Raw genomic sequence first — 13,394 nt, 5'->3', positions numbered from 1 at the left:
AAGAGATGTTCTCAGGAGTTTATTTTCAAAGTATTGACTGAATATTAGATAATTTCCCAGAGAAGATGGATTTATGGTTTTGAATCAGAAGATGCATTCAGAAAGAATTAAAGGCTGTGCACGTTTATGAGATGGGTTACAATTATAATCAACCCAAGAAGGATTTTTTCATGTCACATTAAAAGGCCACATTCAAGACACATGCCATTATATTTTCTCATGAGCTCAAAACAGGCTAAATCTCCACTAGAGGGCTACATTTCCTCTTTAAAAACAGACCGGAGTCCTGCCTGTCATTCCAGTTTATCAAAAGTTTGTTTTTTAATGAAAGTGACAGAGATGTTAAAGAGGTAACTAGTATTTTATCTTTTGTTGGTAGATGGGTTGGACTTTTGCTGTAATTTCCCAGTGGGTAAAGTCATTTGTTTCAGCAACACAGTGATAAAACATACCCACATTAATATAAAATATCTAAAAACAATATGAACAAATTAATATTGACAAAGAGAATTTTAAAAATAAAAATCTAAAAATCCAGAAAATGTTTTAAATTTACAGGACATGTACAGAATAGTTCTTCTTTTGTACATATGAAAAAAAGGGACTATATGTATTATTTATATAAATATTGCACAATTATGCTTGAACACATTTATATTAGGGCTGCAATTAACTGTTATTTCACACATCAATTATCCTGTCGATTATTCTGATGATTAATCACTTAAGCGGATAAAATGATACAGATTTCTCATTTAACCGCTAAAGACATTTTTATACAATATTGAAAATACAATAAAAGATGCTGATAAACAATTCAACTCCATTATGAAACAAGAAAAATAAACATTTTATTGCCTAAAATGCAATAACATGTCATTCCTTTGTTCTTGGTGAAAATAAAACTGTGCTACTTGAGGAGTTTTTTTTTAATATCTTAAGTCCAAAATGTATATTTATTTTGTATAGTTTTGGCTTAATTACTAATGTGAGTGTGTTTAATTTTCAGAAAATATCCCTTTTTTGAATCTGTATACTGTAGTTAACGATTAATCATTACTAAATTAGTAGACATTTTTTTTCAAAAATCGATTCATCACGATTAAAATTATTGATTGTTTCAGCCCTATTTTAGATTCTATTTAAATTCTGAACAATGGGCAAATATTTTGTTGCCTGTTAAATATGTCAAGTTTATTTGCATAGCACATAAAGCAGTTCAAAGTACTTTACGTGATAAAATGTTTGAATTACTAATAGTAAGGACCATCTTTCACGATGTTCGAGGTCACTGTCTTGCTATAAACTTTTTTTGTTTTGTAAAATTATAAAACTATAAAACAAAGCACAGCTTCCTGGGAAATGTAGGCACGTATAGAAAGCAATTCACGGCTTGCATGCGTGCGCCAGCATGGCATTACTACATTGCCCACAATGCAACGTGGGAAGACAGCTGAGTGTTTTTACGGTGCAGTTCAAGACGGCAAAAGTGGTCGAGGAGGGGAAAAAAACAATAAAAGAAGAAGTTGCTAAACTTGAGCAATAAGGAGGAGAGTTGTGTTGTCCGGCAGCATGTCTGACTACCCACCGTTCCAGTACGGAAAGTCTCGTTTCAACCAGGTACATTTATTTTAGCCGTGACCCTAAACGCAGCACAAACTTTCATGCTGAGCTCAGGTCTCACTGTAGGCGCACACATGAATTGGTCTCAACTCGGTTCGGGCTCAGACGCTCGTAATTTTTAAAAGAAGCTGCTTTTAAAAGGCCATAATGAACATTTGGAGCGTGTTGCTGCGCGGAACAGTTTAGTTCCTGGTTACCGCGTTGGCAAGGCTGAAGAAAACCCAGTCCAAAACAGAAACAGGGAGTCTAAATGTGTTGAAAGACAAATGTGTCTTTTTAAAAGTAATGTGTATATGATGAAAGAAGAAGAAAAAGGCTTTGAATAGAGCGCGAGAGGACGTGACGTCATCTAAATAATTAATTGCTGATTTTATTTCAGCGCGAGGCATTCCTTAGGGTGCTATTTGATATCTTACTGTACAAACTGGATGGACAGCTTGGAAAAAAAGAGATTAAATGGCTGAATTGTTTCCAAAATTTGATAATCTTAACCATTGTATAATCATATTCAATAAAGACTGACGTTTAAAACGCTTATTATTATTGTTCTTTATTTCAAAAGCAGTAGCTAGATGTGTTCAAGTTTTATTTCTGTTTTTCTTCTCACAGCAAATATTAAATATTAGAATATTACGTAAGGGCAACAAAAGAAAACTTTTTAAGCTGTTTTGTTTTTTAAACAAAAACAAAGCAAGAATGTTAACACTTATTAAAATGTGTCATACCTAGGCACGCTACATATTAAAATAAATGGATAAAAACGACCAACATGTTTTACTGTTTTGGCTAATGTGCATAAATTAGTATTAGCTTCAGCACTCTGAAGCCCAGGAAGTATTAGGTGAGAGGTGGGATACAACATGACAGCGCAACACCTTTGGAATAAAGAAAAAAAAAAGTATATATTTTTTTAAACTAACTCTTAACGTCGCCTCAAACCGAGCCATTTAAATAATCGGTGAATAATCTAATTGAACAGATTTGAAAAAGCCGTCCCCCCCTCGTGCCATGTTTTTGACAACCATCCATATGTTCATTAAGTGACGAGACGTAGCGATGAGTCAAATAGCAGATTTCTGTCCAAATTAACAGTTAGTGTAATTAAACCCAAGTGAAGGAGGCGGAGGGATTCCTTCTGCTCGCCTATGAATTAATGATTGAAAGGTATTCCTGGCACCGTCATTAAAGGGCTTAATTGCGTTCGGCGCGATGCGGATTTGGGCCTCTAAAAGACGAAGATGGGAAACAGTTTGCCAGCGGCTGTAATGAGGAGGCTCCACCTGGAGCGTTCAAACAGCTGGCGAGCCGTAATGTCGCTGTTTACCGGAGGGAAGAGACAGCTGGAAAATCTCTGGCTGTTTTGTCGAAAGAAACAATCCGGAATCTGTTCGTCTGCCTGCGTTTCAGCGAAAAATACGTCAAGTCTTTGGAAAGTTCTAGATTTTTTTTGTTCTCTTTTCTTGCTAACTTGTGAAAGAATAGGTTTTGTGTAATTCATGTTGAGCTGTTAAATGTACAACATCAATTAGGAAACAATTTAAATTGTATTTAAGCTATAAAACCAATTTATGATTTTTTTTTTCTCTCAGGAGACTTTTCGCGGGAGATTCCGTCATTTCCTGGATGTGATCGACCCCAGCACACTCTTCGTGTCAGAGGTACTTTGCTTCAGATCACTTGGTGTTTTTAGGGGGAAGTTATTTATAAATTCTGACCTGTAAAAATAACTTTATGAGAGTCCGTCCACATAAAACGTCTCTCGGTCTGGTGCTAAACTGAAGCCTGATTTTGTGTACAGGTGTGGGCAGAACTGTCGGCACCGATCCACTTTTTTCTCTTCCGATACCTGAGGTTTAGTATCGACCGATGCCGATCCGATTTACAAAAATCAATCTCTGAACAACCAATCGTTTGTTTCCAATATTTAACTTTTTTCACAATATTACATTTTTTAAGACACTTAATTTTGGGGTTTTATTATGTAACTAGAGGCTTGAAATATTTCACTCAGCATTGAATAAATGTAAAATATGAGCTCTGCTTTCTGAGTGATAAAAAGTCTTGAACTTGTTTACCATATTCCAGTTTTTTTTTATGAACCTGTATAATAAGTATTCACTGGTTTCACTGGTCTCTACATCCACTGGCCCAGAAACCATAGCCAGTTGTCCTTTAGACATATTTCATTTTTCACATTTAGTTTTACATTAACAACGAATTAAAAAGTAAGGTGTTGCTCGTTTAACTTCCACAATGAAATATCGCCCTGTCTTTCTTTGTTGTCATTGTTTCTTTATCATTTGCCGCCCATGAAAACTCACAGTCCCCACTCACTCACTTATACTCAGGTAAGAGTAGCACTACTTGAGCATGTTTTTACTCAAGTAAAAGTAAAAAGTCGCTGTCCAAGAAATTATTCAAGTGAGAGTAAAAAAGTATTTGGTAAAAAGTTTACTCAAGTACAGAGGAACTGATGAAATTATCATTTAATATTTAAAAATGACATCATCAAATGGATCAAAAGTATTCAGGGTAAGTGGAAAGGGACCACATTGACAATAATTAATATAAGTAACAAGAAATAACTAAATCAAGCAAAATATTTTTTTCCATATCTGTTTCTCTCAATATTAAACTTATGAAAGTTTAACAGGTGTGTGTCTGTGTCTGGTGAATTTTTTTTTTTAATATGGGTAACACTTTATTTGAAGGGGGGTGAATAAGACTGACACGACACTGTCATAAACATGACATAACACCTGTCATGAACATGAATAAACCTTCATGAATATTTATGACTGTTGTCATAAAGCGTCATTCTGTAAATTATGACACTTTTAATACAAAGTTGACATTATTCAAAATGTCTTTGTTATGACAACTTGACATTAACCAAGAAATCATTACTGATGTAAATTTGTTCTAAAAGTATTACTGATTGTACTTTAAAAATTAGGCAACTTTATGCTATTAAAGATAAAGTTTAAAGCTAACATATACCAAGGTTGATAGTAGCAACTTCTAGGTTTGTGTTTGCATATCATTAGATTGTAACGCAACAACAAAAAACAAAGCTCATTACCATTCAGTAGAAAAAATTTGTCGTCTTAAAATCTGCTCAAAGATTTTGATGAGACTTGTTGAGTAAGTGTAGCTTTCCGTTTTATCTCCCTTCTGTCACGCCAGAAGCGGCTGCAGGAGTGCATTAAGCTGCTCAATAGCTTCAGACAAGGAACTCTGCCTCCAGGAGTCACAGACGCCGAGGTAAACACACATCTTTTCTTTTTATCAAATATTTTTATATGGCTATAAATGAAAACATAATGTGTGAAAATTTGTGTAAAAACAAACTCAAGTTTTACTTTTGGTGGATGGTGAACTGTAACTATTAGCTTTTGCACCGGCCATAAACCAGCTTTTGAAAGTTTACACCAGAGGACAATTTTAATTTTCATCTCTGATTTCAACAGCTATGGGAAGCCCAGAAAATAAAGCAGGTAAGAGTTGATTTTTTATTTTTTTAATAGCCTTTTGGCTCACTGTTACACTGTGTTGTATACACGGCATTCTGAAGTGCTGTACAGATATCAGAGGAACAACACTGGAACAAAGCTTTATTTGTTACATGATCCCATCAAATTAGGCTCGAAAGAATCAGCCTTATCAAGACCTGATGACTTTACACGCGACTGGGCTGGATGAGCGATCTGCCCGTTTGATTCTAAAATCTCCATCTTTTTTCCATTGGGCAAGAATGACGTGTCTAAATGCTTACGATTAGCATCTTTAAAGTTCAAATAACACCTGACCTATGACCCCACATCACAGGGGAGTTGAAAAGGAGGATTTTCCAAACCGGTGACTGGACATCTACCACAAAGTCTCCGATTGGTTAATCGTTAACAAACATTTTATTCAGATTGATGTGCCGTTTGGTCAGAACGAGCAGGTTTTGAAAGATAGCATATAATTCTGGAGATTTTGGTTGAAGTTGCCATTTGCTAATATTATTATTCAGAAGTATACAAAGAAGTGACAGCAAAGCCACACATGCCCTGTTTAGTCGATTTTGGCTTTAATTGAACTCTAATTTGATTGCTTCTAGTCTGGTTCGTTTGGGGAGGTGTGAATGTATGATTGTACTCTGATGTGGACCAAAACAGCTAACTGGTCCGCCTAAAAACCTCAGTTCAGTTCAGTTGAAGTGAACTCTGTTGCTGTTTAAATGAAAGAGAGACCACTGCAAAAGCAGGAAAGGAACTAAAGTACAGGGCATTCTGGGTAAATACAACCAAAACAAAGCGTGAGCCTAGCGCTAGCTAAAGAAACGGGCCAAGATCTTTTGCCGAAGACAAAAGAAAAATCCCACAACAGCTAAAATCTGATGCTAGTCCATTTTTGTTTACATTTTGTGAAAAAGGAAGTTGTGTTTAGAAGTTTTTGTGTCATTTCCTTCAACAAATATTGGTGCAGCACCACCAGAGGCGAGGAGGTGAACAGCTTTTTCAAATGGTTCGAGCGCAGTGTGGAAGCGAATGACAGCAGCTGAAAATACAGCAAAATATTCAACTTTGTTCCCCAATCCAACCAAGTCTACTGAACTATCAGGCGTGAACACATCCTAACTACTGAACCGGATCAAATAAAAGTCATAAAGATGCGTCTGTACCCACGTTACGATTGTGAGGTGATTTGGTCAGAATTTTTTCTAAATGGTTCATCTCAGGTTAGCACATAATGACAAGCAACGTCTCTGTAGCACATGGGAGGCACCGGTTCCACTGTAATAAAGGTGATATTATTCCCCCTTCTGGGAAGTAATTCTTGTGAATTACAGTGGTCTGAATCATTTTGTTCTCATTATCGTCTGATTGTGCTTTCATTACAGGCCATCATCCACCCCGACACGGGGGAGAAGATCCTCATGCCCTTTCGGATGTCAGGTAGAACGCCTCGGTGTGGAAGTCCTGGGGGACGTGGGATCTGGGGGCTTGTTATGTGGTCCAACATGGAGGCGTCGTTCACCCTGGGACCTGTCAGGGCTCAACGGGGCTCTTCGGGTTGTTTCGGGCCCTGGAAAGGTCACACTCAGCTGGGGGCTGATTAAAACCTCTCTCCTGCAGTGGCGGAGAGTGTCTCTGGGTCTTTCAAGAAGCAAAAAGGAGTGTTTTGGTTGTGAAAATAAGCCCATCTTTTTTTGTGTGGCGACTGCTATAAGTCAGAAGGTGGGTGTAAGTGAGAGATGGAGAGCTGGGTGGTTGAAGATAAAGTAATCAGCTGTAAAACAGGCCAATGCTATGCAGGATAACAGCACAGTTAGCGGAAACTTAACATGTTAATGTTGAGTTCTCTGACTCCATTTTTATAGTTCCCTTCATTTAATCTGAGTTTCCATTGACCATATTGAAAATAAATTTGCTTAATGGAAACGCGTCACTTTCGAAAGAACTCGTTCTTCAAAAAGTTTCAATGCTAGGATGAGGTGGTTGTTTGAGTCACATCAGAATCGGTTTACTTTGACAAACTTCAATGAAACACTTTTTTTCTTTTTACGTTCACACAAGTCACATGATCAACAACCGGATGTTCCCAATGGCGCCTGAAATTCTGGAAAATGTGACTTGCATTTCTAATTAATAAGACATAAAATATTTTAAAATGTTTTACTAATTGGTGAGAAGGAAGTAGTTTCAGTAAGTTTGATAAATGCAGTTTTTAGAGCCATAATACTGACTGTCTTCCATAGGTTTTGTCCCATTTGGCACTCCAGTGGTAAGTCTTGGTTTACATGTTTACTAGTCATCAAAAATTAACCTTCTTTTTTGTTTTTGTTTAAATAAACAAATTTAAATAAACTTTTTTGGTTAAATAAAGAAGTTGTGCTTGGGTATTTTTTTATTTAACAAATGTGTTTTTTGCAGGTTATTGGCCTCCTTCTCCCTAATCAAACAATGGCGACAACCATCTTCTGGCAGGTACTTTTCTCAAAACGAACTTTATTTTATCACTTATATTCACATGTACATCAACCATGGTTTCCTCAGTTTAAAAACAATGCATTTTACTTTAACTAAGCAAATATCTAATAAAAGATAAATGTGGCAGAAATCAGAAGATGTGTTGAACCCTGAGAAATCAGCATTACATCTACCATCAGCTTCTCCTTCATTTGACCTTTTCACCTTTCCAGTGGTTAAACCAGAGCCATAATGCCTGTGTCAACTACAGCAACCGTAACGCAACAAAGGTACTTTACCGGATATAAGAACTGAACCTTTTTTTATTATTATTATTTTGCTGTTGTTTTTCTAACTTGTCTTCTGCTCTTTCGTTAGCCCGCTCCATTCTCCAAATTCTTCCAGGGTTATGTGGGGGCAGTGACCAGTGCAGTCTCTATCGCTGTGAGTTCATGTTTTATTCTGTTGATTAATAATAGCACTTACATATTTAATGTCCCAGACACATTTATTTGCACTCTTAATAGTTTAGTAAAAAAAAAAAAAAAAAGTCAAACCTTTATTTTCAGAAGCATTTGATCTGTGTTGGGGAAAAAAAAGCTGAGGTAGGGAATAAAATAAAATAAAAAACACTAGTGGCACAATTATTAGCACCACCGTATCTTGTGAAATAATATCAAAGACAAGGTCCTGTTCTGTTTTTGTTTTCTTTTTTTTTTAAGTGGTTTGTACAAAGTATTTCCACATCATTGCCATCAATTATGCAGCCCATGACTTTCTCTAAAATTATTTCCTAACAAATGTTTTTCACCTTTTACCAAAATTAAAGTGTTGAATGTGAGATTAGGATATGCAATGAAATATTTGGCTTTATTGCTGTTCTTGTTGTTTTTGTTAGTAGAGGTTGCAGTAGTTGTAGTGGTATGGATAATAATATTTTAAATGACGTTAATAATCATCTAAAAAGGTTCATCATTATAAGAATTTGATATCAAACTTATTATTTAAGAAAATGTAACTTGCAGATCGTATTGGATCAATAATTGGGGTAGTTCTGTCAATTTGTCCTGTAGATTTTAAGTTTGTTTTAAGAAATAACAGCCGTATTTAGTAGTACATTTATTTTTAAAAAATGTTTCTCAATTTTTGTTATTGAATTTATTTCAAATTGCGTGAAAATCACAAATTGTTTATCTCCAATCTGCTTTGGTTTTACTTTGTCAAAATGATTTTTACCCAGTTCAGAAACATAGCTAACAGTGTTCAAAAAACTTTTTCCTTTCCTTTCCCGTTGTGAGAATTCCTAAAAAAAAAATTCTATTTGAAGCAGAGGTGAAGGTAAATAGCTTGAAACATTTTTTAAATTTTAATTCTTTAGTTGACATTCTAATCCGGCTTTAGCTTCTTATATTAGCTGTTAGCGCTGCTAGTATTACTTAGGTCACCTGGAGAAAACCTTTTCTTTGAGATCTCCAAATGTCCCAAACCTGCATAGAATGAGGTTAGAAAAGGTAACACATGACACAGCATGCCTTAGAAAATGAAGTTAACTCTAACGTTGAACATTTTTTCCACTCTGGAGAATTTCTTCTTCTTCTCTATATGGTGGCTCGCAAGCAACTTCAAGGTGCATACTGCCACCTACAGTACATGAGTGTGTAGTAACCCTAACCCTACCTAGCTACATTAAGTCATACTCATAAAATTCAATTTTTTAACTTTGCTGGAGAGTTTTGCTGCCCATCTAACCTGGTAAAGCTTAGCATGGTGCATCCACTGACTGAAAAACAATTTGATTTTTTAAAGTGTCCAAACAACCAGTTGCTGATTAGGTCCAGTCAGGTCCAGTCAGGGTGAAAATCAGAAAGTAACTGGAAAATCATTCCAGTTATTGGACAGTTTCCTGCTCCATCTCTACTTAGATTTAACTAGAGACCAGATATTATGTGAAAAACCAAGATTTGACAAGAGTGCACTTTATTTTTTTACTAGTAAATCTTTAATATCCACTTATTAGAAGGAAGATTTTCCTGAGACATTACTTATATGCTTCCTTCTCTGCGACACATTAATCTTGTTGACTTGTTTGTCATTTAAAGAAACCTAAATATCAGTGTAAGCCTCGCACTCAGCTCTCAAAATACCGTTTTCATTTGTCTTACCTCCATGTCACTGCTTTAATCGTGTAGAAGTATAATGTCTTCCTGTGCGCCTGGATGAAACGGCCTCCATCGGGGACAAAGACCTCAAACTGAGCCAATTACTGGTCCTGCTGGGCGTATTCCGGCTGATGGCCTCAGGCCTGACAACCACGGTAAAAAAAAAAAAAGATCCCAGGGAGCCTGAAGGGAGGAACGACACGCCGGGAGGGGGGCAAGAGCCCTCCAATTACACGTCCGTTCTTGTGACAACCCCATGCTGGGCTGGAGGCTGAAGTTTTTTTTTTTTTTTTTACTTATTTTTTGTGCCGGCGTTCTAGTTTTTCATTAGAACGCTTTGGGACTTTGAAATATTTATTTAAAAGTTCCTAAGTATGTTTTTTCTTTTGCTTGTTGCACACTTAACTGTGTGATTTGCCACGTGTTTTATCTTCAGGTTGGCCTGAATGTTTTAATCCAGAAAGCAGACCGATTAAATCCAACTACCAAGCTCTTGGTGCAGAGGTTCGTCCCTTTCCCTGCAGTGGGTGAGTCCAGAAAGAGTCGCACTTTATTAGAATTTCCTTTGCTTCAGGTTTGAGTCCATTATTACCAACAGCGACCACTGCAGCATTAATTAAACGACATGAAGACTGTTTTTTTTTCTTTCCTCTAAAAACCACGCACTGTTTTACCCTCGGAGCTCGTACAGTTCTGTTTCTTTTCTTGAATCGCATCCCTTCTCTGTGTGAAAGCCCAAAAAGGAGTTTTTTCCCTTTAATTTATTTTTTGTGTGTTTTTTATTTGTCCGTTTTTGTCTCCGTGGGGTTAGAGACGTGCTGAGAGCTTGCTTTTGTCAGATGTGCGCCGAGCCACAAAGCTGATTTTCGTGCCACCTCCCCGCGTCACAATCACACCCAGGGGTATAGACCCATGTCCCACAATGCCCCGGGGCTGCTGGCGCGTAATTAAATTGTTTGCCTGCTGCCCGTGCCCCCCCCTGTCCCCCACCTCGCCCCTCCATGCCGTGGCGGCTCTTCTAATTAAATCAACAGGTTTCTGCAGTGCAGCCTTTGCCTGGTAATTGGCTGCTCGCTGGAACTCTACTGCTGCAAACAAATTGGATAATTACCCCTAAAGTGGCGTCTATGTCAAGGCCCCATTTACCTGATTTTGGTGTGGGCATTGTTGTTGCAGTTGTTGTGTTTGCAGACCCGTATAAAAAGGTAATTAAACGGACTAATTGGAGCCCGGGAAACCAAAGTGCTGTTTGAATCTTCACCCATTTGATTGTGTTTGGTTACTTAAGGCCAGATTTATCCTGTAATAAGCTCATCAAGGAATTGCCTGTCATTCAAATAAATTGGACTATACCTGGAGCTAAATTCATGCTAGCTTAAAAAAAATAAAAATAAATTTGGCAAAGAATTTGTTTTCCTTAGAAAGTATTTGTGTTGTTTAGGTCACAATTGGTTGCATTTCCCAGTAGCTACCAGATATATTTAGAATGCACATAAATGTAATTATTTAAAATAATTACAACGGGGAATGTCAGCACTGAGCTGTCCAGGATTCGTAATTATCATTACGATTTCCCCCAATTACTTTATTCCTTTTATGAAGGTAATTACAAAACATGTTTTTGAGAATTTGATCTTTCTGCTTTGTTTTTTTTTTCTTTGTCATTCCTTGCCAAAATTATTGTATCTGTCCTTTATATTTTTATATATATATAAATTATCCTGGATTAAATGGTCTCAGTTAATTAAATTCCCCTCACAAGGCAACCTGCCGTCCCTCCGGGGCGCAGCAGAGATAACTCCGGATGCCGTTGTCTTAAATTAAAAAGGCCCGGGGCGAGAGCACTAAACTCTCTAAAATGAGTTTTCCTCATTCCTATTAGAGTCAAGAAGAAAGGTCTATCTACATTAACATACATTTGTGTTCATTTTGGCGAGCGTGAATAAATAAGGCCGCTGTTTGTCGGCTCGCCAGGGTTTTGTGTTGTGTTGCTGATTTGACTCTTGTTTGTTTCAAAGTCCCAGTCGGGTTCAGTTCTGTCTTATCTGACAATTATATATGTATTTGCACATTATTTGGCCTATTAATAAACATTTGAAGATGGTTTAACTTGAAAACAAAGGTTCATACAGCTAAATACAACTAGAAAACTTTTAACTCGGAAATTAAAATTCATTAAGTGGATTTAACAAGAAACACAGAGTTAGACATTTTTTTAAAGCTCATTAATATTGAATTGTGACTTTTTTATATAACTTAATCCTGTAATTTAAACCAAATCTTTAACATTTTTCAAGATAACAGTCCTCAGCTGGTTGAACAAGCACAAATGTCTGTATTATGTTCAGATTGAAACAATGACTTGTTTTCATCTAGAATAACTTGAACATGAACAACCTGAATAAAATAACTGATCTGATGATGCACATTATTAAACATCACACTGAATTCTGCCCAGAAACATTTATCTAGAACAGATAAATAATGTTAATAATTAGACATTGTCTTCAACTTTTATATTTCCTTCTCACTCACGGAGCGACACAAGATGCAAAAACCTTGCCGCTAAGCACCCTGGGAAGTAGTCCCCTCTTCTGCTTTTTTTAAATCCTAACTTTAAAGAACCATCAATTACTCAATTATTGGCAATATAGCAAAATTAATAAAAAGTCAACACAACTTATTAATGTAAGTTTATCTTTCGCGTGGAGCAGAAACATTTAAGTTGAACATTTTAAGTAGATCTAAAACTTTCCAGATTTCTTTGACTTTAAGAGTAGAAGTTAGTGGACACAACTAAACGTGACTCAAATATTTCACACGTTCACTGTTAGTTGATTAGATTTCCAACAAGCTCTTAATTCTGTGGCTGTCGTTTCTTCAGAAACATGATTTTGAACAAACTGTGTGTATTCAAAGTAATGGCCTCTGTTGCATCCAAGGATACTGTACTGTCTTATAATAGTGAACAGAAATAAAATCAGAGGTTCTATAATCTGATTTTTCTGATTGGGACAATCAAATGAATTCAATTACAGATTGAAACTTTACACAGAATAATAAACAGATGAGAGACTGGAAAAAAGAGCTTTTCTCACAGCTGAAGTTGGAGAAAGTGACAATAAATTCTGGATTTCAAAATAAAAATGACATTAGCCATAATAGACATTTTGTTCAACTTTATCAAAGATGGACTTTCACATTTGTCGTCAGGAATTTAGAGAAACGTAAAAAAAACAACAAAAAAACCCAACCTGACAGGAATCTGAATGATTGAGTCAATCTATGAGCCTGCATGGTTGTTTGAAAAAGGGGAAACATTAACATTTTAGTAGGCCACTTCAAACAACAATGACTTTCTTTTACTTATGTAATTTCTCTTTGCAGCGAGTGCAAACATCTGCAACGTGGTGCTGATGAGGCACACCGAGCTGTCTGACGGCATCGATGTGCTTGACGACAGCGGGAAGGTGGTGGGAACGTCTAAGATAGCCGCGAGGCATGTAAGTCCCCAAGGTCTTATTCTGTTTATTCTATTATTATTTATTATAATGACTCTACATGCAGTTATGAAAAAGAAAACAAAATAAATAAATGCTCTCTTCTAGTTCTAATGTTTGGGATTTTAGATAATAATTTGAAAAAAATGACCTAA

The 13,394-nt window shown here is 36.4% G+C and overlaps 1 protein-coding gene across 4 annotated transcripts in view; it reads left to right on the top strand.

Moving 5' to 3' along the window:
* The first annotated feature begins 1,358 nt into the window (after window positions 1–1,358).
* sfxn5a (sideroflexin 5a) overlaps window positions 1,359–13,394 on the top strand; it is a 30,944-nt gene continuing 18,908 nt past the window's right edge. For 3 of the 4 annotated variants that reach the window (XR_532551.3, XR_532550.3, XM_008398809.2), the window contains exons 1-11: window positions 1,363–1,620; window positions 3,213–3,281; window positions 4,810–4,887; window positions 5,094–5,120; window positions 6,512–6,566; window positions 7,370–7,395; window positions 7,545–7,598; window positions 7,814–7,870; window positions 7,959–8,024; window positions 10,176–10,266; window positions 13,127–13,242. Coding sequence is in view for 2 of the 4 variants with exons in the window: in XM_008398809.2 (XP_008397031.1) it covers window positions 1,573–1,620; window positions 3,213–3,281; window positions 4,810–4,887; window positions 5,094–5,120; window positions 6,512–6,566; window positions 7,370–7,395; window positions 7,545–7,598; window positions 7,814–7,870; window positions 7,959–8,024; window positions 10,176–10,266; window positions 13,127–13,242 (687 nt within the window). In the remaining 2 variants the exon portion in view is untranslated. Of the gene's footprint in view, window positions 1,621–3,212; window positions 3,282–4,809; window positions 4,888–5,093; window positions 5,121–6,511; window positions 6,567–7,369; window positions 7,396–7,544; window positions 7,599–7,813; window positions 7,871–7,958; window positions 8,025–10,175; window positions 10,267–13,126; window positions 13,243–13,394 lie in introns of all 4 variants that reach the window. The other variant, XM_008398810.2, reaches the window with a different exon arrangement.

This window comes from Poecilia reticulata, chromosome 22 (assembly GCF_904066995.2).
Source record: "Poecilia reticulata chromosome 22, P_reticulata-male-v2, whole genome shotgun sequence".
NCBI lineage: Eukaryota > Metazoa > Chordata > Actinopteri > Cyprinodontiformes > Poeciliidae > Poecilia > Poecilia reticulata.
This window is presented reverse-complemented; position numbering and strand designations above follow the sequence as displayed.